The sequence below is a fragment of the Phoenix dactylifera genome, chromosome 11 (genome assembly GCF_009389715.1).
Source record: "Phoenix dactylifera cultivar Barhee BC4 chromosome 11, palm_55x_up_171113_PBpolish2nd_filt_p, whole genome shotgun sequence".
NCBI classification, from domain to species: Eukaryota; Viridiplantae; Streptophyta; class Magnoliopsida; order Arecales; family Arecaceae; genus Phoenix; species Phoenix dactylifera.
In genome coordinates this window covers 13,714,095-13,740,365 of record NC_052402.1, presented here as the reverse complement: position 1 = coordinate 13,740,365, position 26,271 = coordinate 13,714,095, and the positions used below count along the sequence as shown (strand labels likewise).

The window sequence follows — 26,271 nt, the reverse complement described above, 5'->3', positions numbered from 1 at the left end:
TGTTCAGGAGGATATCTGAACTTCAAACTTGCCTCTATGATTATGGTGCACTATGGTCAATGCGGGAGCTTGGATCTTAGGGTGTGTGACCTCCTAAGACCGGGCGAGAGTTGTTGGGATGTTGTTACGGTTTAGCGACTCTTTGGGAAGCAGTTGGTGGAGAGGATCCTAACTATGCCGATTTCGAGCCTTCTCAAGGTGAATTTTAATGATATTGTATTAAAAGATGGAAAAAGAGGCGGGTTCGGGTTTGTCATCAGAAGTTCTGATTCCAACTTGATTGCAGCAGGGGATGTCGGCTTCTTGACACTTCTATTCTAGAGGCGGACATGAGAGCAGCCTAAAAGAGTATCTCTTATGCTTGCTTTGTCCTAGGAGCTAATCGAATTTAGCTCGAAGGGGATTTGACGACTATCATCCGGTGAATCTAGGGTCACAGTAGGGTTGGCGTTGAACACCCTTTACTGTACGATATCCGTGATCTTCTGTGGGGTTGTCTAGATGCTCGGGTCACTCATGTGTTCTGAGAGGCAAATAGGGCTGCTGATTGGGTGGCATTCTATATCGCCCAACACTTCGATGGTCTATTGTGGGATCGTCTGGAGTCTTCTTCTCTCCCCCTTCGTCTTCTCTTTTCTGATTTTATTGGTTGTACTCATATTAGAATATAATGATGCTATCCATGGTATCAAAAAAAAAAAAAAGACGTCTCAAGACAAATATGCCTGGAGTCTATTGTGGGATAGTCTGGAGTCTTTTCCTCTCCCCCTTCGTCTTTTCTTTTCTGATTTTATTAGTTGTACCCACACTAGGATAGAATGATGCCATCGGTGGTATCAAAAAAAAAAAAAAAAAAACAATACATCTCAAGACAAACATGCCTGGAGTCCATTAGTTTCCAGGCCTTCATCCAAAACTTGACAGCGAAAGGAGGAAACGGAATTAGATAAACTTCAAAACATTTAAAATTATAAGATGAAGGCTTCAAACAGCTCACATGTTGATACAGAACGGGTTGAAGGAACTAACAACATTTTTCTAAATAGGTTTGGATTTAGGGCCTACGCCCAATGTAAGGGTCAGATATATTCCTAGCTGATAGGACGCAACCAGCTTAGATTTGGTCCAAGTTAGGGTTCAGATTGAACAATATCACTCAGCAAATGATGCATGATGAATGTTGTGAAGTCTAAATATTCTGCTTGCCAGGATGGGTGTAAGAAAATGCAAAACAGCTCCCAGTCTATCACTAATACATCACTAACCATATCAAATAACAAACTCCACAGAAATACAGCACTTTTCATTCCTTTTGATCGGGAAGAAACATGGACATTAGTTAAATTATATGCCATAAGTTTACATGAACTATTTCTGGTATATATAAAATCACAGTTTGCTACTATGTTAATTAAAAAAATTCTAGAATACAAGTCAAATGAGAGATTCCAAGAACTCAATCTTCTTTGTTTTTTTTTTTTTTTGCTTTTCTAAATTTATCCCGACACCAATGAAAGTAACATCGAGAATATCCACTGAAAATCTTGTTACTCTATTCAAATTCAGACCCATTAACGCCTAATGGCATTGTTATACTGCTGCAAACTTTGGACTGTCCTCATTTAAATACAGGACAAATATGTGCATAATAAGGTTTTAGGGCCGTTCTAACAGCCTTCCATAAGTTCCAGCGCTATTCTCTGTTAACTGTACAAGATTCTACCCCCTGACCAGAGAATTTCTCAGAATCCTTCCACTCCTAATGTCTATCAAGTTCGGAATGCCTGGCCCACCTTGCCATGAGGATCAAGTATTTGCCTTCCACCAGCTCTCACCATTGAATGAGTCATCAATCCACCAAAACATTTGTAGTTTATTGATATTGACTTTGCAATAAATCCTCTAGTTTCTGCCCCATTGAGGTCAACGTTCAGACTCATGACTACAAAGGAATGATGTCAACTTTAGCTCCAGGAATGTGACATCGAGCTTCATATAACAGGAGCTATTGATTCATGCTGCATGAGTACAATGCATCAAACTGTACCATTTTCCATTTTAATACTTCAAATGTGATAAATTAAGTTGCAGTCGAGCTAGAGGAAAGAGCACCGTCTCTTAGCTGTTGCAATGACACATGCAATGTCCTCTGCACTGTCTCAGCAACCAACCTTAACCTCCCCTGACTGACATCACCTGCAGAACTCCCATTTGCATATTCCACTGTTCTTGCCACTCTCTGCTTGCACTTTTCCCAGTCCTCGAAACGCAACCAACAAGCTCTGCCACCATGGCTTCCATCCATTCCAAGAAAAGAGATATGAGTATTTTCTCCGAATGAATATTTTAGTCGCACAGACACACAGTAAGGTAGCCATGCAGCTCCACCAGCTGCATTCATGTGGGGTATGTGGGCAGGGTCGAGGACAAAGTTGAGAGCAAAATCTACGGAATTATGGGCTCGGTCATGATGAATATTACTTCTTGATGCAGAAAAGTTCTCAGAGTTCTCATCTAAAACTGAGCCTGAATGGTTCTCCAAGCACAACTCCATGCGGGCCCTCTGTGCAGTAGCAATGTCTCCACTGTGCGCTTGAGACAATCCTTTTTTCCACGATATCAACTTTAAGAATTCTCGGAGGACTGAAACAGGTAGTGTGAGAAGGGTGATAAAAGATGCAACCCTAGATGCATCATAGGGCTCAGAAGCGACACGCCGGCTAAAGTAGTCACATATCTCATTAATTTCATTAGGGGCTAGTTCTTCTTGAGTGTTGGTTTGGGTTTGCTGCTGCTGCTGCTGATGCTGGAATCGTCTGACACTCAAAACTTGCAAAAGAAGTTGGACCCTGTGAACACTAACAGCAAAAACATACCCTCTGCAGGAAAAACAAGAAAAAACAAAAGAGTGCAATTAGCCAACCATATTGACTATTCAGAACCATCATGAAAAATTGAAAAGACATATCCAGTTAGCAGCAACAAATGAGGTAAATGTAAGAAACAAAGCTTAAAGGCCTGACAAGGAATATCTGCTTGTTCCCAATGATATTTGGGAATTAGAAACAACGCAGCTGCAAAATAGAATAACATCAACTTTCAAAAACTGTGCGCTAAATGTTGATGCCACAAGATGGTTGAAGTTTCAATCTAAAAGATGTTTAAAATCAGGATGACTATTCAGCCAGAGGTAAGGTTAGGTCAGGTCTTTTTTGTATTCTTTTGCAGAACTATTGCCTGGAAAAGAAATTCTACAAATTTGATTGTAACAATTACGCGGATAAGCCTACAAAAGTTACTGGCAAAAATGATGCATAGAAGTAATAAAACAGATTGCCAATTGTTATATGCAGGAGAGCAAAAGCCTATCAAGGTATGTGCAACAACTCCAAAGGCAGTCTCCTAGGTTGTATGTGAAAAGGCAAATGGATGTTCTTGGCAGTACATTTTTAAGTGGATCTATGCACAGGAGAGCAACACAAAATCATGGTATTCGTATAAGAAACTCCATAAGCTTATGAGATTTGGCTAGTCACTGATAGGTTCGATCTACAGTAACTGACAATGACTAGGTTAATGCATGATAACAATTAGAAATTTCCATTTCTAAACAGATAAAAATGAGTAAAAGTAGCCTGTAGCTTAAGCTATCAAAAAATACCTCACTTAAGGAGGAAACAATAAATTGCACTTCTGCAACAAGTCAACAATTACAGTGCAAATACTCTAATTGAGAATTAGAATATATCCATATCTTACCCCACAAAAAAGCGCAGGGCCGGCTGCTCCTGATCCAAATTTAGCAGCGCCCCTTCATTCTCCTTTAAAATCGAACCCAGAATCTCTTTTAAAAGATCAGGCAACTGCGCAAACAACCATAACACACCGAGATATTTGAGGATACCTCTTAACACCTTTTTAAGAGCTGCAAGGGGAACCCATCCACCTCCATAACCTCCATCATCCCCAAGCCCAATAAAAGCCGTATTCAACTCCCCTCTCACATGTGCTGGGAAACCAGGACCTGGAGATACACGGAAAGGTACCCCAGAGATCCCTGAAGCTAGACCTGAAGAGGCTAAAATTGCATTGCTGACTCGGCTTAAGCTACCAGCTACCTGGCTTCCAACTGCGGAAGTTCTAGCCATTGCACCACTAGCAGTAACATTAAGGCGGCTGGCATTAGGCACCAGTTGTTGACTACCTGAACTCGGGTTACTATTGCTTGAACTCAAATGCCCACCTGCATGTGCAGCACCAGAAAAATTGGGCTCTAGAGCATTCAGACCCTGAGCAACATGTTCCATGATAAAAGGCCGAAACTGTGGACATGGCAATGATCCCCCAGCAGCCGGTCCTCCTTTAGGAGGTGTTGCAGGCTGTAGCCAAACCTGATCTCCAGCAAAGCACCGCATATCCACAGCAAATTTCTTACGGTATATGATACGTATCCAATACGGACCCCGCAGCACAACGGAGACATCATAAGGCAATAAAGAGCTTGGAACCAGCCCCGGTCCACCTCTACCTGCAGCAGATAACATTGCAGCACTGTGAAGACTGTGACTGCCCAGTTGGGCCATAACAGCAGTTAGTGCAGGGGCAGAAGATGCAGGTTGCATAACATTTGATGATGAAGTGTTTGGCAGCAGTCCCTGTGATGTGATGAAATTGTTCTGCTTAGGTATGGGGGAGTGGTTAGCAGAAACAGGCATAGGCATTCGTGCAGGGCGTATTGCACCACCAAGAGCAAGTAGGGGTCCTGCAGTAAGCCGAATGCAATCCAAGAAGGATGCAACTTCAGCTCCATTGACAAAATCCTCCAAAAACTGCAGCATATCGATTCAATTAACACGGAAACACATTAGTATATACATTAATATGGTACCACTAATCAAAAAAATCATGCACAGAAAAGTTACTAATTACATGAAGATATATAAAAAAAAGCAAACAAAAATTAGTTACAAATAAAACTTGGAAATCTGGCCCTTTAGAAGTTGTAGAACAAAATTCAGCCTAAACTGTTTATTATTCCCAAACATCTATAATCAATATGTGATACATTAATGATAAGCAGAAAATAAAACTGTTAAGACAATAAATAGATAGAATGAAGACACTGATCTAGAGTTGGTCACTCTGATAATATCCACAGAAAAAAGTTAGTGGTGTTGAACTTCTCGAGTTCCTCCTATAACAAGGCTAAACCAAGAAAAAGCAAAATCTGATCTTTCCATAGATACCAAGGTTCTACCCCCTCCTATAACAAGGCTAAACGAGTCAGACAAGAACTCATCTGCCATATCTTTTCATCTACTAATATATAAGGGGAAAGGCTTTGACGCCGAACTCATGCAGCTGGCTAGCCCCAAAGCTTGACGCCAGACCCCACATTGAAAATCAGCGAAACAAACTGCGTGCCTTACAACAAGAAAAGAAGAAAAGAATTAGATACTGCATTCTCTCTTGCCCAGTCACATGGTGTCCCCAGCCCACCGTCCTTAGAAAATATATTTTTTATCATCTTTATACCTTTCCATACATGGTCTCTTCCTCAAGTCCTAGAATCTATGGAAATTAAAGTTTTCCAACTTCATTAATAAGAATTTTCCTATATTCAAAACTCTTTTACTTAAAAATTAATTCTCTATAATTAGAAAGCCTCATGCAATAAGCTGTCAAGTCTTAATAAATCACAAGCATTCACATACAACAAATGTGCATGTACACCCCACATGCTGGACTCTAGCATAAATAATTAGCTTGCTCCACCACCAACCGAAATAACAAGGGTTTTTTTGTCAACTAGTCCCTGAAAGTTTTCGCATTTGCATATTAATTCCTATCTTGTTCATATTTGTATGAAGATCCATGTAAAGTTCTCTATTCATACAAATTGGTCCTTCTGCTACTTTTCATTGACCAAATGGTTAAGGTTAACCAGGATTGCAAGACTAAAATATACTGGGCTTAACAGTGAAGAAGGCTTGGGACTGGGCATCTTCTCGCTCACTTCACCCTCAACCTGCTTGGGATTTGACCACTGGAGGACGAACGACAGAGGGACATGGGTTAAAGGGTTGGTCAAGTGTGAGAGCAAGGGGCAAAATTATTAAGATGACATTAAATTAACGGCCTTAAGAGAATATTAGCAGAATATTCCTTTGTCATATAGTTAACTAAACATTAGACATACAAGCAATAAGTTGCAGGATTTCAGGGATTAAAATACAAATACAGAAAAGACATGGCTTAATACACAAATACGGACTAGTCTGTAGAAAACCCAAATAACAATTCAAGCAACAATATTTTATGTTGGAGTTGCCTACAATTGTGAATCTGTTTTTTGTGCCTTCGAGCTTTAAGAAGATGTTTCCATGGAGAAACATGCATCAAAACCATAGAAATAATGCATCAAACAAGCACAAACCTTGGTATGCGGCCAAAGTTGATCAGGAGATACATGCATGGTACAGCCTTCCTTACCAGCTTCCCATTCAACAACAAAATGCACAATCACAGGCATTGAGACATAACTAAACCACACACTCATTAGCCCAACTGCTTCAATCTTGAAAGTTTTTCTCATCTGTTCAGATAACTTATCAGCAGCCTCACCAGTTCTTTTAGTTGCAGATTGCAACTTTGTCTCAGAATCTGTGTTACTTTCATCTAGCTTATCATCAACCTTTATACCAATTAATTTTTGCATCCCACAAGCAAATAAGCGTGCATTAGAAAGCCTTCGTAGATCTGATATAAGCCTCTGAATACTATCAGCTTCAACAGTCTTGTAACTCAATACAACACCTTCAGGGTCATAATGGATGTGGGAATCAATTTCAGATGTATTGGCAACACGTACACCAGAGCCCCATAGTGTGGTAGTACTTCCTTCATGAAGTTCCCATAATTCTTTGAAATGTGGGTCGTTGATTTTAACATCCCAGCACATGCTTCCAGGTTTACCAAGACGCAGGCATATGTGCTGCCACGAATCAGCCCTGATAAACGGTAACCGTAACCACAAGCTTGAGGATGGAGTTCGCAGACCGACTTCTTCAACATAAGGAATGTCAAGAGCGTCCATCTGGCCGGTTAGTTGAGCATGCTTAATACAGAGTGAACAGTGCTTAACAACATGGAGGAGGACCGAAACATATATATTCGAAGCGGTGATGCCATGATTTGGTTCAGCAAGCAGATCTCCATATGTATACCCACTAGATTTGCATGTCAGTACTGATGAAAGTGCCTGTGAAACAGGAGGATGACAGCGAGCTGATTCCAAAATTTTCATTCTTTTACACTGTTCGGTGCCAGATTTTAACCCTCGAGGTAGTGGAATTAGAGTCAGAAAGTCTGAAAGCAAACGCTTTTTCGATTTTCTCTCATGTTTATTGATGCCATCATAGCCCGAGGTAGAGGAAATGCCAGATTGTGCTGTTTGGCCTACAACAAAAGCATTAGTCAAGTCGATGCACAAAGTTTTGGTTTCTAAGAAGAGGCATATTTGGCACTAAAGTAGATTTGTATGACTTCAGACTTACTTGTTTGTACAACCATAGATGAGCTATATTGGTCATCTTTTAGATATCTAGTCAAATGGCCAGTTGATGAGCTTTTGAAGTTATTTGAACTGGTATTCTGTACAGAGGGACGAGGACCAGTTGTTCGCAGTGGAGGCAATAGCTGAGGTGGTCGACTCCCATCAATCATACCAAGCTCTTTCGGAGATTCATGCACCAATCTTGCTTGATTGTCATCCATAGAAGAAAATCGGCCAACCTCAGCCAAATGTGGAGACTTCAGAGAGCTCAAGTCCTGATCAGACTTTGAAGCTGAAAAATTTTCAATAGAAGAGTTCCTTGCTGGGCTTGAAGAGGGGAGGGAATTTGTAACACTGTTACAACGTAAGCCCTTCAAATTGTTTGATAGAGACATTGAATTGCTTGAACTTGTAAGGCCAGCAGAAACATTTACAATGTTATTGATTTGAGATTGCTGTACTCCTTCCCACTTAGGTGAGCTAACTCCAGCCTTTATTCCTTGATGACTAGTTGGAAGAGAGACTAGGTGAGAAAGAGGGGGCATATTATAAGACACAGGGAGGTGACTTGTAATGGGAAAAGGAGGACCTGATGCACCTTTCTCAGACTCAAACACTTCATCGACAACAGATGAAAAACTTGGCTGGGAACATGCAGGGTGCTGCAGAGCAGATTCCAATCCAAGCTCAGGAAGAAGACCATGTTCAGAAATCTGATTGCAAGCCCCTATATTTGGTAAAGAGTGTAGCTTCTCCCAGTCAAAGAGGCTCATATTCAGTTCATCTTCAACTATTTGCATCTGACCAATGTCAATTTTATTAAAACGTATAACTTCATTAGCATCACTAATTGAATGGGACTTTCCACCTGGATCAGTCTGTGTCTCTAGCAAGGTAAAAACAGGTTTGAAATCTTTATCAAGCTGCAGCATTAAATAATACGAATTCCCACATCGAGGAAATCCCATTAGCAATAAATCCGGCCCATGCAAAATGGACTTTGGTATCTTTATAGTAGTTGAAGACTGATCATAAACCTGTAAAAAGACAACAATGGTGTTACTATAGCACAAAATGATATGATTCTGTAAATGTAAAATCATGAAAATTACTATAATATTAAACAACATCATGAAAAGATTATGCAATATCATGAAGAGAAAAAATGCTCAAACATATAAGAAGAACAACAGTGCAAATTCTAGAACCAGGTTGCCCATTTTAGGTCTAGCAGAAACCTTTGTGCACAAAACTTTGGTGCAACCTTCTTGCACCATGTGTTAATTAGACTGGTCAGTGTATTCATTTGATATTTTTTCTAACTGCTTGTTATAAAGGTAATGAAAACTAATCCTTAAAATAGTGCCTCTCAGGAAACAGGAAAAGAAACACTTGGAAATGTCACTGCAACTAGGATGACATGAGATCTTGAATTTCTTCCTTTACTCAAATACTTTCCTTTTATTCCATATGTTTCATCAATGGACTCAAACCATGGAAGGAAGAAAGAAAGACATCCTTCATCTTTTATGAAATCTGCCTCCCAACTACCAAGTTTCACTTCCCTCTCTGAAAAGCTTCTCAGAGCTGGCAATATGAAACTCCCTCTACTCAGTGACAGCTGAAGTTTTCAACTACCATAGTCAAGTGATCATTGGAAACAGCTTGTGAAAGACACCTTGTACCATGATGTTACTGATCTTCTAGTAAGTGCACATCAGGTCCAATAATTTTCATAAAGATTGATTATAAGAAGCCAATGGTACAGACACCATTAGCAGGGGGTAGAATGACGAAGATGGAAATATTACCTGCATCTAGATATTGGCCTCTTTGATAGTTCTATTTGATATCACATATTAGTTTCACATGGACACGGACATGAGAATTAAATTCGGACATGTATTCTAGTGTCTGACTTGGCAAGAGGAAAAAAGGACATATAGGGATACAAAGAAAAATATAATTTTGATTAAAAATATATCTAATGTTGTATTAAGGAAAATATGAAAAGATATTATATGTTAAGGTTTTCCGATATGCCTAAGGATTTTTGTGCAATTGACATTTTGCAAATATGTTTTCAACCTTACATTATTGACCAATCTCTGAAAATGAATGAAAGATACAATTAGTTTTCTTATAAGTATCCAAGTGTCGAACATGTATTTGATTTGGACACATATGATACAGATCCTAATAGTTGGACAACAGTGTCCATGTAACACAGCTATATATATATATATATATGTTCAGTTTATTATCATCTTTTCTTTTGCTTCTTGCTTCACATGTTCTGAGCAGATTAATAATTGGATTTAAGCTCTCATATTGCAGATTGTATTCCGCACATATCAAAGCAATAATTGTTTACATCAAAGCCGCAACCTCAAATCAAAGGTGACCCTAATCATTTCTCATTGATGTCATTTGTAACACTTCTAGTATTTCAAATTCTTGTCTTCAATCTCAACTTGTACAGAACCATGCATATTAAGTACAACATTCTGCCACTCCATACCAGAAGGTATGCACATTGTCTGCAAGGTGCAGATAAGGTACAGGGAGGTATATACCAATGTTCTAAAACACAGAATTGATCAAACTGGAATAGTGGCCCCTTTAAAATTAACAGTGATGACCATGTCATAAATAACATATTAAATATTAGTTCATTATACATAAAAATGTGTTGAATTATAAATAAAACAATGGGTATCCCAATGCATGAGGCTCCCATCACTGCAAGGTCTGGGGAAGGTCAAATGTGCACAACCTTACCCCGTATATGGAGAGGCTGTTTCTATGCTCCAAACCCATGACACCCAGGTCACAATGGAACAATTCTAAAGCATAAATATATATTAAAATATCTCAAAACATTTACCGCACTTTGAAATGTCCATGCTAACATAAGGATTATCGTTAACCATGTGCAGCATACCCATTGAAATACAAAATGTGATCACAAATATTGATATTTGTTGGAGATCAAAGTAGGATATCTACTCAAAAGGAAAAAAGGGAGCAGAATGAAGTTGATTGAATTTAACGAGTCAAAGATGAGGAGGGAAGAGAAAGTGAGAGTTGAAGATTCCAAAATCTGAAGCATAAGACCAATTCTAAAATCTGAAAAACAAAACCAATTATGCAAAGCACCAGTAATTTAATATTTAAAAAGCTTATCATGAAAAGGAAACAGGGTAAGCCATAAAATGCCATGTACTACCTCCCTTTTCTGTTTCCCTGGTGTTTCTTCAGATGGGAGATGGAAATAGATTTTAGAAGTACTGAGATCAAACACAAGAGAGGGAGGAGGAGGGAGGCATGTTATTGAACTGGAGGCCTCCATCCGCTGTCCACCACCAATGCCAAGGTCAAGAGGTTAAGCAGAGACAAGAGCAGTGGGGGTCGTGGTTGGGGAAGAGAAAGAGGAGAGTGGGGCATATATGTTGTTGTAGAGAAGAGAGAAAGGAGGAGGGCACCATCAACTATCCACCATCCGCACTATGGTCGAAGAGGAAGAGATCATGAGGTAGCGCACCATAGAATGGAGAAGAGGAAAGTCAAAACCTATTCCCCAACCTAGAACCACCTTTATATTATTAAAAAAAACAGCCAATTTGGATGAACCAGAAAGGGCTTGAACAAATGGCTGGTTTAGCCAATTGTTCTTAAGGATTTAATAAAGTATGATAGTTTTTGGAGAAAATGGTCTTTGGGTGTATCCAAACCAGTCTTGGATGACTGACGGTTCAACCACTTCAATTGGGGTTCAGTTTTTAAAAAGCTTGCTACATACTCTGTATCATACTGTGCTAGATCATGCCAAGCCATATTGAGTCACTTAGTGCCAGCATGCTATTAGCATGACAGCAGATGATTGGCTTCGACACAACACATGCTACTTAGTATTATTTAAAGTAGTGCATATCATGCCTGTGCAACCAAGGGACTGTAAGAGTATATATATCATGTTGTACCATCCAAGTATGTGGTATACATTAACATAATGATACAAAAGGCTGCCAAGAAAAGCAATTCCCAAGATTGCTCCTTTATTCAATTATATTTATATAGACCAATCATAACTATCTTATACTTGCTTAAAGAGTTATTTTGAACATATGAATATAGTTTTAAACCATTTTATATAAATATAGCACCATAGATCATCCTATACATATATGCAATAATTTCCATTAAACAAGTGAGTGGTAATGTTTCAAGTAAATTACATCACAATCTAACATTACCAAACAGTATCGACTAGCACTGAGAATAGTGCATATCATAAGCCTGCACAAATTTAAAGGAAAAAGGAGGCTAAGATAAAAAGCTAACCTAGATTTTCCAAGGTCGTCATATCATGATTGGATAAATGGTGACAGATTTTTAAGATGTGCTCAGATCTTCAATAAAATTGAGAAGCAACAAAGGTTCAGATTGGACTATATGGTATACTAGGGTAGGCATTCAAATTTCAGGTTCTTGTTGTTCTTATTGAGTCAGAAGAGAGTAAAATAAAAATAAAAAACAAATTTCCACATCATAATGGGCCAATGTTGAACAGTTTATCACTGCAGTAAACCATTAATTAAAAGAGGTTCATCAAAGAATGATGAATGAAACCACTTTTCATACAAAAAAGGTAAATATGAAAAAAATTAACAACAGCAAAATGTATTAATGAACACAAACAGAAGACTTCAAGAACAAAGGAACAGAATAGAAACATAGGAGAGAGAGATAAAAATGAAGAGAACAGAGGCAATAGAACCTTTGCTCCTTCCTTCTCTAACTTTGTTCAAATACAAGACAAAACCATTTGTTTGCTAAACCTTCTTGCTTCCTAGTAAGGGTTTGTTTCGGTGCTTCGGGTATATACCCCATGAGATTGGATCTAGAGTTTTATCCAATAGGATGAGGCTTGACAACCCATGAGTGAACATTCCTTCAGATCAGTAATCCTAATACACGATTGAATATTGAAAGGAACATTTACTAAACAGATTAATGATACTGATCAAAAGACAATACAAAATGGAGATTACATACCTTTTCTTATCTTCTTCTAATAAGTCAAACATTTTTCTTCAAATCAACACCAAGATCCAATCCATCCTTTTCCTCCACCACTCCTATGGTGGAGTGGCATGTGAGACACATGCAGGGGAAGAGATAGAGAGAGAGATGGTGGCAGTGCTTGTGCGGCTCTAGTGGGTATACAGGAGGACAAGGTGGTGCTTGTGGTGATGGGCTTCCAGAGGCGAGAGAGAAAATAGTGAGAGAGAGAGAGAGAGAGGTGAAAGTGGTGCCTAATCACTCTCTCACATGAGTGAGACCTCAGAGAACACAATTAGGAATTGCAAATGAGCAAATGGTTTGCAAGCTAGCTTGACTTCGTCACACAAATTAGCTTGAGTTTGGCTCAATCAGTTCCCTCAGCTCACCAAAGCTCAGCTCGATGTAGCTCAAAATTACATATATAAGTGGTTTATATATGTTATACCTTATTTTAATTATTATTGTCAATATAAATAATTATTTTTTATAAATAGGTAATGTACAATATAAAGGTACTCTTATCTATAAGATTAAAATATAACCAAGATTATCACTTCATATTATATAAATGAAAGTCTTGAATGATCTTAAACTCGCACTGGATCTCTTAAACAAGTTGTTTGAAGAGCATTTGAGTTTGGCTCTTATAAAACTATCTGAGCTTGAGCTAGACATAGCTATATATATGCATATATATCTGTGTGTGTGTGCACCCGCATGCACGTACGTTTGTGTATGAGTTGGTCTATACCCTTTATGTTAACTCCTTGAAAAAGGAATTAATGACTCAAAATCAAGGATTGACTGCCCAAATTCAAGATCCAAACTATTGAACATTATCTACACTATAAAAAAACCTAGAAAGCAAAATTTATGAATTTTGGTGGTATCTAAGCCAATTATCAAGTAGGTATCAAAATAGACGTTTTTAATAGGATGATAATATGTTTTACTATGACATAATCATCAAAACTTAGTGAATTTAAATCTATTCATGTTTTAAAATCTATAGATCATGATTCATAAAATTGATTTTCAATTTGTGTCCTATCATGTATTTTACCCTACTAGTGCAATTGATAACATTCATTTTGTACCAACCTTATGAATGTACAGACCTCCAATGTCCTTTTTCTTTGCCCTGTGGGATCAGCCCATTTTAGCCTGAGATCTGAACTCGAATCACCAATCAAAACACCCAATCTGCCACAAAGGGTTTAACCACCCCCTCCACCCCAATCCCCTACTTTCCTACCAAAGTTGGACTTACTAAGCTAATCCAACCAGGCCACAAAATTCATTTTATGTTGAGTAACCAAATATGTATATTGGATACCAGGCATCCAAAACACCATACAACAACCAAAAGTAACAGTTGACAAGACTATAAGCTGGAAACCCAACAGCCACAAAAGAACCCCATACTCAATTCCGAAAAACACCCCTACTTTAGAAGACATAACAATAAACAGGACTTGAGACTGTGAGATTCTTAAGCCATATCCTATCAATCTGATCTCTGATTAACAACTATTTTTATCCCTAGATAAACGATGATGGCCTAAGATCCCTGCTAAGCTTGTTGGCTTCTCAACCAAGCTCATTCAAGATCCAAAATGATTATAGAATTCCTTTTTAGCTAGTAATGTAATCCAAATGTAATTTTAATACTTTGCAGCACTCGCACTGCATTTTTGTATTCCTGGCAACTACCATTAGGCTTTAAAAGCCCCTCCTCTATTGAAATGGCACTATTCTCCCCTTCAGCATGCTTAGAAGAAAGAAGCAAAGGAATGTGATTAGATCCTGAGGTACTCTGTCTTACCAGCAACCTCAGCATATAAATCCACATATATTTATGATCGTTGGTTCTTAAGAAAAATATCTGACAACTAGATAACACCGACGAGTCAATTAGTGCCACCTTGAACCAATAGCACAGTTTGTGACTTCCAATACAAGATTCTAAATGTTTAGCATCACCTATTAAGCAATAATATAAGTTAGTGCACCCTCTAAATTCCCTTACTACTCGAGGATTATTAGTTTATCTACAAATGAGGACCATTATCATTTGATTTCATATATATTATGTTTCATCTCATGGATAGAACAATTGGATCCAAACATGAAGCCATTCTGATAATTTGCTTTTTTTCAAACAAAAATCATGGCACCAACCACCCCACCTTATCAAGTAGGTCTAGCCACCAAGCACGTGTCTATCAAGAGAAAGAAGGATCCTCCTATTTAAGTCTCCTATTTTTATGCCTGATAGTTGGTTTTACCCACTTCGTCACTCTGAAATATATAGCTTGAAACTCGACTCTCTATTCAATACAAGAATAATTACACAAGAATGGGCTTCCTATGTTACTTAGATCAAAGTATTTGCATAGAAAACTTAGAAATAGGTAACCATATGACACTTGTTTATGGATCTACAAGAAGCAATTCTCAAAGATTAGAATGATTTGTCACCCAGATACATGTCCACACCCAAGGCTGAACTGTGCCAAATCAGCTGATTCGAGGTGTACCAAACTGTACCAGTCGGAGACCGGCACGGTTCTGATGTTTAAAACGAGGCACTCCCCCTTCGACTATTAAACACCCTCCTTCACTATTAAACCGCACGAATCGAATCATGCCCGCCCCCACCCCCCGCCCACCTAGGATCCTCAAGAGAGCACCCGCCTCCACTCGCGAACACCCTTCCTTCCATTAGCCACTCACGAAGTCATAATTGTCCACCACCCCCACCCCCCAGTGCCTGCTTACAGTAGGTCTCTCTCTCTCTCTCTCTCTCTCTCTCTCTCTCTCAAGATCAAGTTAGCATTAGAGTTTCCCTTGCCCTCCCCCTTCCTTCCTCTCCCTCTCTCCTTTTCTCCCACTCCCCCTGCCTCTCCCTCTCTCTCCTATCGTCTTCATTTTGAAACCGGAGAGAGTAGAACATACTCTCTTTTTTCGAATTTTGAATTGAAGTCGGCAAACCATACGTTGACTTCAGGAAGCTATTTTTGGCATCATCGTCAACCTTTGTCAACCCAATAAAAAAAGGAACTTCCATAAAGAAATTCTGATTTTGGGTCATGTCAGCTAAATCCCTCCTAATAAAAGTATAATTATGCTGTTGAAAAAGCCAATCCCTTCAAGAATACACAAGCGAACAATTTGAGCTAAAGCCATAGCTAAAAACATAGACAAAATCATCTTCTGCAATATCAAGGATAGGACCAAGTTGCCACGAGACCAACCTGGAAAAGGGTAAAAAATCCAAAGAAGCTGAAAATCTTCTTTGAAGCAACTCCAACAAATAACATGACACATACATTTTGCACCTTAACCCACCACCACCACAAATAGAAGCCCCAACAACTCGATTGTATTCTACCACTACAATACCTTCATCGATCCTTAGAATTTAAATCCTCACAACTCACGAGAGAGGATCAATGAATCTAAAGCACAAGTCAAATTTCAACAGTATTGCATCTCCACCAAATTTCTCATATTAATGATACATGCACACCCCATTAAATAGACAACTTCAAATATTAAGGAGCCCGCTCCACACCCCTAAAAAAGAAGATCTATCATTTCCTCAAACTCGATAAAGTGACACACAAATGGGAATACTAACTACAAATACTACGAAAAATCTACTAATATATGATATAAAAATAAAGAAAAATTAGAATACTAACTACAAACAATAAGAAAAAAATCTGCTATAATATTTTCATTCTGGTGAGTTTATACCCAAAAAAATCCTTTTTCTCTGTTACTCTCACCACCATTTCTAAGAATAAACAAAAAAATTAAATAAATGAAAAACATGTTGCAAACAATTAGAGGAAATACCATGTAAAAATTTATGCGAGTGAACAAATTTGTAAAAAATTAGAAATACATGCGAGGATAGATAACAAAAATATTTAATTACTATATGTGTTAAACATGAAAAAAGAAAAAAAAGACTATGCAAATAAAAAATAATTATTTTCAAATATTATTTTATGAGTTGGACCACACACTTTAAGGAGTTCATGTTTCAAAATCAATGATGAACCAATGATGGATTATCGAAATTTAAGATCCAAACATCAAACATGATCTACGCTATAAAAAATACTTAGAAACCAAAATTCATGTGTTTGGTGATCTCTAGCCAAATCATCAAGTATCAAAATGGATGGCTTCAAATCATAGTACTACAGTTTACCATGATCTAATCAACAAAACCTAGTGAATTCAAATCCATCCATGTTTTAAGACATCTAGATCCATAAAGTGAATTTTCAATTTATATGTCATATCATAAGTATACTCATTTTTGTACCGACATAGCGCATAGGGTAGAAACTGACAAAATATATGAATTCTGGTGTTTAAGTATTTTTTGTAGAGTAGACCATGTTCAACAATTAGAATCTTCAATTTGGACAGCATGTGATTGATTAAAAATGTTGACTCCTTTTATAAAGACTTAACATAAAATGTGCAGTTCAATTCTTTTTTTTTAATTTATATGCTACAAGTTAAAATTTTATATTATTGTTTGCCAAGCGTGCATTGCACGTGCTTGGGTGCTAGCTACAAGTTAACATACACACATACATGCAAACACATACACACATACATGCATACACACATGTGCATACCCACATATATGCGTACACACATACATACACATACCATACAAATACACAATACATACACACCATATACACGTACATAAATACATACATACATACATCACACACATGCATGCACAAATGCACATGCATACACATGCAAGTAAAGACAAGCATGTATACACATGTATGTCTCATGTACATATGAAAACATGCATGCATATATGCAAGAATATATGAATTTATTAACTTAAGCGATCACTAGATTCTCTCATATAATTATAAGCAGGTCTCTATGAATGATAACATTTTTCATTTTATTTTCTTTTCTTTCATTATGATGGTAGCTTTGTATATATGCATTGTCACCATAAAAATTCATTTAACTATGAATTTACTTTATTAGAAGCCCTAGAACCTTCAAATTACAATCTCAATTTCCCAAAAAAACCAATTTAGAAGTTTACCTTCAAGCCGAGAAACTTTCCAGTTGATGCAAATAAGTGAAGAATACTTTTGCTTCTTAAGCTCATAAATACTTCAGTTGCAGTAATACTTCCCTGGTTTAGAGCTTCTTCACTATCCAATAATGCAGATGGTGCAAGAACATTTTTAGAAGATTGAAGAAGGAAACGACCATTCCTACAATTCAAAAAGAAAAACTTAGCATGACATAAAGAAATAACAGCAAATGAAAAATACGTAAAAAGCTGGAATTGAAAATATATGTTCTAAGAAAAGCATATTCAACTAAATTCCATGATGTTTAACAAACAATTCACTCAAAGACTTTACTATTTAAGTTACTACACAACCTTCAAAGAAGCATGAATCTTCAAATCACATGTCATGTCCTTATCAGATACAAAACTCGTCAGGTACTTCTAGAATATGTGTCCGATTATAAGCATCCTGTTTTTCAAAATTAAAAAAAAAAATGCCATCCTGTATGCACTCAAAATACTTCTAGGGTACCTTCAAGAATGAGGGAGAGGGTTTGTTACTTTCTTTTTTTAATGTCAACTTTTTAATGATAAATGGTTAATCTTCGAGTTCGTGATGTTGATATTAATGCATGAAGAGTGGCTTGCGGTCGATGGATTTGACTATGAGTTTGTGGAAGTTGATGCAGGTTAAGTGAGGTAAGCATAATTATAGAATGTTTCCCATGCAGGTTAAGTGAGGTAAGAAATCATTTAGCATAAGTGATCACCTAAGATATGAACTTTTCTGCATTTTACAATATTAATAATGAGAAATGGATGCTCAAGTATTACAAAAGCTGCTCATCTTGATGATAACCTCCATAAAATACCAGAATACAAAAGCATGGTTTTCTTTTGTCACAAGAAGGAAAGTAAGGAAAAAAACCTGATATTTATTCCAAGAGTAATGTATGACACACCATATGTTCGCACTCGTAGTACTTCATCCCAACAATAATCCTCAATAACGCATTTATTGTCTCTCTGCTCAATAATTAAAAATGTCAAAAATGTTAGTCAAGATATATATATATATATATATATATATATATATATATATATATATATATATATATATATATATATTATATGCATAAAACAAAGATCAATATGCTTGCATCAAAGCTCGAAAAGCTTTAATCAAAAGCGATAAATTATAATAGAAATAAAAGAAATTATAGATTGAACATCAGTATGAACTGATTCCAAGGTAAATAAAGCAAGGTTTGAAAACTCGGTATTGGTTCAGTTTTGGTTTTGACTAGACATGTGGAGTTTCAGTATCAGCACTTGTAGTGGTTTCAAAAGTTTCACTCCAAGTTTCAGAGTTCAGATCAAAAGAATAAAAAAAAATGAATAAATATAACAAATAAGCCAAAAATATTACGCAACATTTTAAAGTATTTTGTGTTGTATAGATCCTTTAATTGTGTAATTTTCATAATTTTAGGCTGGACATATAAGTGAAATTTATTTAAAATGTTGATTTTTTATCATGGATTATATATTGTTTATTTCTTGAACTTTAGTTGCTAAAGAATTTATTTTATTTAGCAATTTTGAAGTGATTTAGTGTCTTGCATTCAAATACTTTTCTTCACCTTTTCGTAGAATTCACAAATATATTAGGTTTTGGCATTTTTCTCGAATTTTTGAGGATAAGTGGTTATTTAATCGAATTCATGCAGCTATAATGCTAGATCTATTTTATATAAAAATGTGATTCCTATGAAATATCTTGCATCTAGTTGTTCTTTAGCCTGTGTAAGGTATGGTAATAACTAATGAGGGCCTTTTTCGAGGTCTTGGCTTGTTAAGGATATTGTTTATTCTCTCTCTCTCTCTCTCTCTCTCTCTCTCTCTCTCCAACTCAAGAAAAAAGAAAGAAAAATCATTGAACTTCGATAATTAATAGTTTATGAATTTAACTGAAACTATCAATGGACACACCAAACAAAGACCTAAAAAACTCATTTATAGCTAGCTTCAGCCAAAACTAACCAAAACTTAAAAATAAGCATTAGTTTTGGTTTCGTCTCACAGACAAAACAATCAGTTTTGGCTGAAATAGATAGGTTTTGGCCAAGACTTAAACCTTGTAATAAAACTGACAAATAGGACTTACATTTAATGGCTGGCAGCCTTCTCCTATAAGCTTGTTCCTGAGACCCCAGGTACAGACATGGTGGTGGTACAAAACCACAGTATTGCTCAAAAAAATTTAGTCTACCATTATCCCTAGAGAGAGAGAGAGAGATCTAATTTTACCAATACTAAGCCTTACTCAAAAGTCAACATTATATAATCCCATTGATAAAAACTAGAACCAAATTAATATAATAGCAACATTATCATCAAAATTGAAACATGGTGACTCCTTTATAATATTTTGTCTTCTAAAGAGAGCATTTTTCCCCAGAAGCATTAAAGCCTATTAGTAGAATTGGTGTTAATAGAAATATAAAAAAAACTTTTCCCCCATTTGCAGTCAAATGATAACAAAAGCAGATATATAAGCCATATATCTCATTATAATACCTTGAAACAGGGAAAATATTCATAAGTCAAACCACCAACAATTTGTGAGACTATAAGACAAATTATTCAAACATAAGGATAAATATTTAACACTTCTTTATTAGTGGTATGCCTAGGACAAACTGTTGTTTCAGACAAAACTGCTACTATGCTGGTATGCAAGCATGTGGTTGAGCACAAACACAAGATAATTGCACTATATACATAGAAAAAATTGTGTAAAAAATTGCTCAAGGAAGAGGATCCACTCCTGCATATGATAATGCATATCGAGACCATTTGTCATGGTGGAAAAATAGATGTCAAGAGAAATGGAAAAGGACACATGCATTTTTACACACATACTTGACAAAATATGCATATGCATGTTCTATGCATGCTCAAGTAAGGGAATCTCTCCATGAGATGACAATGAAAATCTTTTTCAAAGAAAAAAGATATTTAACATTTATTCTAAATATATTATTATAAAAATAATTGTCAGCCTTTCTTTAATAAGAAAACCACTTTTTCCTCTTTGTTATTATCTTTTTAACCATCTGATACATTTCAGGAAACATCAACAGATTTTAAAGAATATTTAGAAGAAACTATAACATTCAGACAGTGATAAACTTGACCTTGCTGCAGGTTTCAACAAGGATAAAAGATTTGATTCGACAAAGAAAGTACATATATGGCAATTCTAGAAATAATCATCTTCCTAACTTACCTTTTGCAAGTCTGTGTCTAATTCAGCCCCTTCACGCTTAAGGATAACATCACCTGAACCTCGACAAATATGAACACTTTTACTCAATTCCCTCTGAATTTCAAGTAGACGTGTGTGTCTGTTACAGGCAATAGCCCTTAGCAGAAGTTTCTCAACATCAATGCAACTTTGATCAAGTGAAAATTTTGCTTCCCTGTCAGTAAGCGGATCCAAGACAAAAGAACTATGCTGACACTTTATTTGCAAATCTTGCCCCGGCTCAATTTTGATAAATGGGGATGAACCAGAATCAGATCCTCCAGTGTTTTTGTCAAAATCTAACCAATAAATTATTTTCAGACCAGGAATCTTTAAACCAGTTGAATCAAGTTCACCATCTTGGGCCAACTGCACAACACCAGTAGTATTCCCACCTTGTCCGGCACTGTCATCAAAAATAAGTTCAAAACGTATTGCGTCTTTCCACCTGCCCTGACGGAGTACCTGCACTTGCCTTACTACAGTGTCCATAACAAGAGCAACACATAATTCATGGAGAACTGTGTACAAAACTGTGAAGGGATTTTCGGCGGCAGCCATCCTGCGCTCTAAATCATCTCCAAGAGCATATCGCCGCGTTTCTTCAAGCTTGATAGGACCATTCTTCTCACCTACTAGCAACTCCAAATGCAATATCCTCCACAATGATAAATGTCCACGATATCCCACAGTAAGAAATACCTTAAACTCTCCATCCACGCGAAGAACAGCAGTACCATCAGACACTGTGACATCAGAAATTTCTTTAGGAAGTGAGACCTCAAGAAGTTTGGAACGAAGAACTGTGTCCAACTTCTTTAAAGCAGGTTTTTGCTCATCCTTGGAAAGTGTAATCTGAATTCCCAAATCTTCTATACATTTGGGCAACCTTTGATATCCCCCTGTGAGGAGGACTTCAGCAGCAGATGGAACATCAAATATAGGAGCACGAGCATGCTGCAATCCTTCTTGCATATAGAATAAGGAGTCAGCTGTTTGGATGAAACAAGTATCGTGGCTGGAAAGTGTTGCTGCAAGTTGTTGACAGTAATGAACCAAAGGAACCTGCAGGGATCAGCATCTAAGATTTATTATCATGACACTAATCAGATTCGTTTAATTGCTACAAGCATGCTGAATACAACCTATCAAATGCTAATTATCTAACTACACATTTAGAACAAAATACCGTATGGTGAAACTCAATGCACTCTGGATACATTTGGAGGCTATTTTTCCCTGAAATGAAAAGGACAACGAAAGATAGTCTGATACTATGCAATAACATTGTCAACACCATAGGTAGCACCACATAGTAGCACCTAAAGAAGGAAACTTGTACATTGGGGTAGTTTGCTCTCAAAAATTGAGTTACATAATTAAGTAATTGCTCAACTTATAAATCAATGTGTTCATAGTGTAAAAGTTAGTAAAGGAGTATAATGCCTTGATATTGGAGATCATAGCCAAAAGCAGGGTTTATTATCATGATATGATTTGCAAGTTTAATAATAAGCTGAACTGGGTCAATAAGAAAACAAAAATAAAGTCAGCCAACAAGCCTTATCCTATTTATGCAGCTTTCAACCATGGTTAGATAAGTAATATTGTTAACTAGAATCTTCCACATAGGGTGTCACACAGGTTCTTGAATCTGACTCCCACTTCCAAATTCACTTCCTAATGCTTCAACCTTTTTCCTAAGATAAGCACCTTCTACCAAAACCTCGAGTTTATAATCCCAATCTTTCAATAAGAAATTCATAACTCATTGTGCAATCATCTTTCAACTATACCATCTAAAAATTTGTAATTAACATTACAATATTTTTTTATCATCTCATAATATTCAATATAGATGCTCCATATCATCAATTTTCTTGGAGCCTATCTTTGCTGCTCCTTTTCTAAACCCAATTTAGGTAACTTCAATTTAAACTTCCATATTAATTACAAAATAATCTACAAAATGACACATAGGTTCCAAACTATAATCAAAGTAAGAAGAAATCATGCAAAATAGGGCTGTCAAAAAAGCAAGTTGTTTTTTGAGCAGTTTGTGTTAGGCTCCAAATTGGGCTCAAGTTGGCTCGCTCGACTAGTAAACGAGCCAAGCTCGAGCTACGCTTTGCCTACTCTAGCTTAGCTCGATTAAGCTTGAATTAAAAAATAAATTGACAACATAAAGATTATTATTCTTAGAAATGAAAAATAATTTTCTATATTATACTCATTACAAACTAATTTAATTTCCATAAATATGAATGTGTTTGAACTATAATATTGATATATAATGGTAGAAATTAGCTCGAGGTATAAATATAAAGCTTCATTGAATCTCTTAACGAGCTGCACTAGAGCAGCTCGAGTTCAACTGGAAATTAAAACTAGCTGAAGCTCAGCTTGGTTACAAAATGAAAGGAGCTTAAACTAGGCCTAGCCACTGATGCTCAGCTCCTTTAGTCCCCTATTACAAGTATCTCAAGTCTACCATCATGTAATAGTTAAAACCTGCCAGAAGCATTATTATGTGTCCCTTTTGTTTACCACTTCTGCCACCTTTTCTCCTCTCAAAACAAAATCCACCCTCCCCCCCCCCCCAACCCCCCAACAAAGCCCTACAGTTCCTTTTATTTTCCTCTAACAAAGCAATAGAGCAAAGCAAGTTTCCTGCTTGATTCCCAAAAAATAAACAATTCTCCAGCATATCATAACTATCCATCAAATAGAAGCAAGAGTCAGCTATTTGTGGTGTCAAGCACATCTGTGAAGTACTTTACCTTCATAAATAGAGCATTTTAAGCAATAAACAAATAAATAATAGCAGTTCCCTAAATCAATGCTCTTCTTGCTCTCACTTGGACTTCATCAACTAGACATTTCACCATCCTACAACAAAATAGGGGGGTTATTGGGATGTTTCCAAGTGGGGCCCTCAGGTTTGTCACAAGAAGATAGAGTGTCTTTCGGTGCTTTGAATGCCATATGAAACACCCATGATTCCACTGGCGCTATTCCAAATAAATCGCCAAATGGATAGTTTGTATTTTTGTATAACAATCTGAGCCAACAGAATTAAATTCATTTAGGAACTGTCACATAGCACATGCCTCCAGTAGCAAAACACGTGACCAAATTTAATGAGTAATTTGCAAATATGAGTCATCTTAAAGTGACTAAAAGATGGACATGCTAATAGCACAGCGAAACAATAGGGAAATTTGCATAGGGTATATTGGTTTCGTTGTGCAGATGAGGAGTAGAGTTCTTTAAATCATAACTCCTCTGTAACGTTGTAATGTTCAGATTTAAAAAAGAAAACATTGAGTGTTTTGCGACTTTATGCCCCTTTAACAGTACAAAATCGATCAAATAATACAACACCATGATGAGTTCAGTAGAAGTGTGACCATCAATTACTAAATAGAACCCTTTTTATAGAATTGTCAGTGAATTCACTGGCGAACAAATAGCGAAGAGAATGCGGAAGCCATGAAGCTTTTCCACATTTGAGAGACTACAGAATATGAATCTTAATCTCCTCCTCCAAAACAAAATTTACCGCTTCAAGCGAAGCCTTCTGCAAACAGGAATATGAATCTTGTGGAAACCATCTAGTCCTTTCATGTCCTGTGAAAATAACAACTCGAAATCTATCTTTCTCAGATCAAGTCCTATCGAATTTTAGGTTCAGCAGCCGAATTCAAAGGTTATACGAATCAAGAACCCAACTTCTTGATGAATTAAATACAAACAAACAGAACAAAGACAGAGATCACCAAGAAACCCTAGGGAACGATCGGCTCGAGGGGGAAAGCTCACCTGCTGGCACCACTTGGCGAGCACATGGAGGCGAAGCATCCGCTGCCGCGTCTTGACAATGAACTTGAGAAGATCGATCTTCTTCTCCGAGTCGGAGCGCTCCTCCGGGGCCTTGGACCGGTCCACCAGCTCCTTGAGGGAGAGGTAGGATTCCTCCGCCGCCCGCCGGACCAGGGCGGAGAACTCCACCGTCTGCTGCCCCAGCTCCGCCGCCATTCCCCCACTCCCCCTCCTCCTCCTCGGCCTCCGCGGTCAGGGCACGGAACGGTGGAGCTCAGGTGACGACGCGGAGGCGACGGCGCCGCTAGGGTTTCGTTTCCCGGTTCCAATTCGGGCTCGGGGGAGAGAAGGGAAGTGGGGTTGGGCGCTCTCTTGGCCTCGCTCGAGGGGTCTTTATTTACTTCTTTCTTTCTAATTCAAGAATTTTTCTTCTTCGCAGGGGGGGGGGAGGAGGCCGCAGGCGCAGAGTGGTCGAGAAGGGAAGAGGGGGAAAGGGGAGAGGCGAAAAGGAGTAGTTTTCGGATGGTCGTGCCGGCATATAAAAGCTGGAGTTCCACGTGGGACGCACTTATTGGAAGGGCCTGCCAGGAACAGAAACAAAGAACTGTGGTTTCCGATATCTGCCGGTTTCCTTCATTTTTATATTACCTCTCATCGCTAGGAACTTACCTAAAAAAATCTAGTAAAAAAGTATTATTTATTTTTTTTATTTTATATAAATATTTAAAACCTATTGCCGATATACTACTAAATATATATATATATATATATATAAAATATTAATCAATGACGTCCATGTCAATTCATACTCAGTCTCAATAAATTCATGCTATAGTGTCCTCTATTTCACGTAAGTCATAGGTTGGATCCACTTTGATATTATTTTGTCTATCTCAGAACTTCATCCAAAAAAATAACCGAAAAGTACTATTTTAGATCCTTCATTATATAATATTAAAAACATGTCCCTATATACACTCACATTACCATTCAATCCTTGGACTTCCATATGCCTACATTGAGAATAACATGGTGAGAGATTTATTTTGGTTTTAGGTATCAAATAAGAATTTGATAAGGACTTGCTAGATAGATTCCTATTTTGACAAAAAAAAAAAAGGGGTAAGGTTCCATTTTTTTTCAATTTGCAAGTGCAGTTAAAAATAAAGTTGGTTGTTGCAATAAAACATGCATTTTTGATCATTCGGCTGAATTTGCAATAAACAGAGATACATGTGATCAAAACATTATAGTTCTTGCATTATTTAGAAGAATGAATTGAAAACTACTATCTTTTCCTTATGAATTCCTAAAACACCAAGGTATTATATTCATTATCGAGGTAGTGACCCATAAAGTTTTTGAGACCAAAAATATCAATCAGTTAGCAAACCCTAACCCATGGACTGCGTTAGTGTTGGATACCATGACTAAGAA

General features: G+C 37.2%; 1 protein-coding gene across 2 annotated transcripts; it reads right to left on the bottom strand.

Moving 5' to 3' along the window:
- Window positions 1-1,310: 1,310 nt before the first annotated feature.
- Window positions 1,311-25,337, bottom strand: LOC103715031 (mediator of RNA polymerase II transcription subunit 14-like). 2 transcript variants are annotated; one of them, XM_039131696.1, is made up of 9 exons: window positions 24,835-25,337; window positions 20,995-22,077; window positions 18,631-18,728; window positions 17,727-17,901; window positions 8,500-8,592; window positions 7,557-8,460; window positions 6,437-7,458; window positions 3,760-4,829; window positions 1,311-2,879 (listed from the first exon to the last, which is right to left on the bottom strand). In XM_039131696.1, exons 1-9 carry the CDS (start codon window positions 25,048-25,050, stop codon window positions 2,081-2,083), a joined length of 5,460 nt encoding a protein of 1,819 aa, XP_038987624.1. In that variant the 5' UTR covers window positions 25,051-25,337; the 3' UTR covers window positions 1,311-2,080. The 2 variants fall into 2 exon arrangements, with proteins under 2 accessions (XP_038987624.1, XP_008800753.2); XM_008802531.4 differs by having other exon boundaries at window positions 7,557-8,592.
- Between the last annotated feature and the right edge of the window lie 934 nt (window positions 25,338-26,271).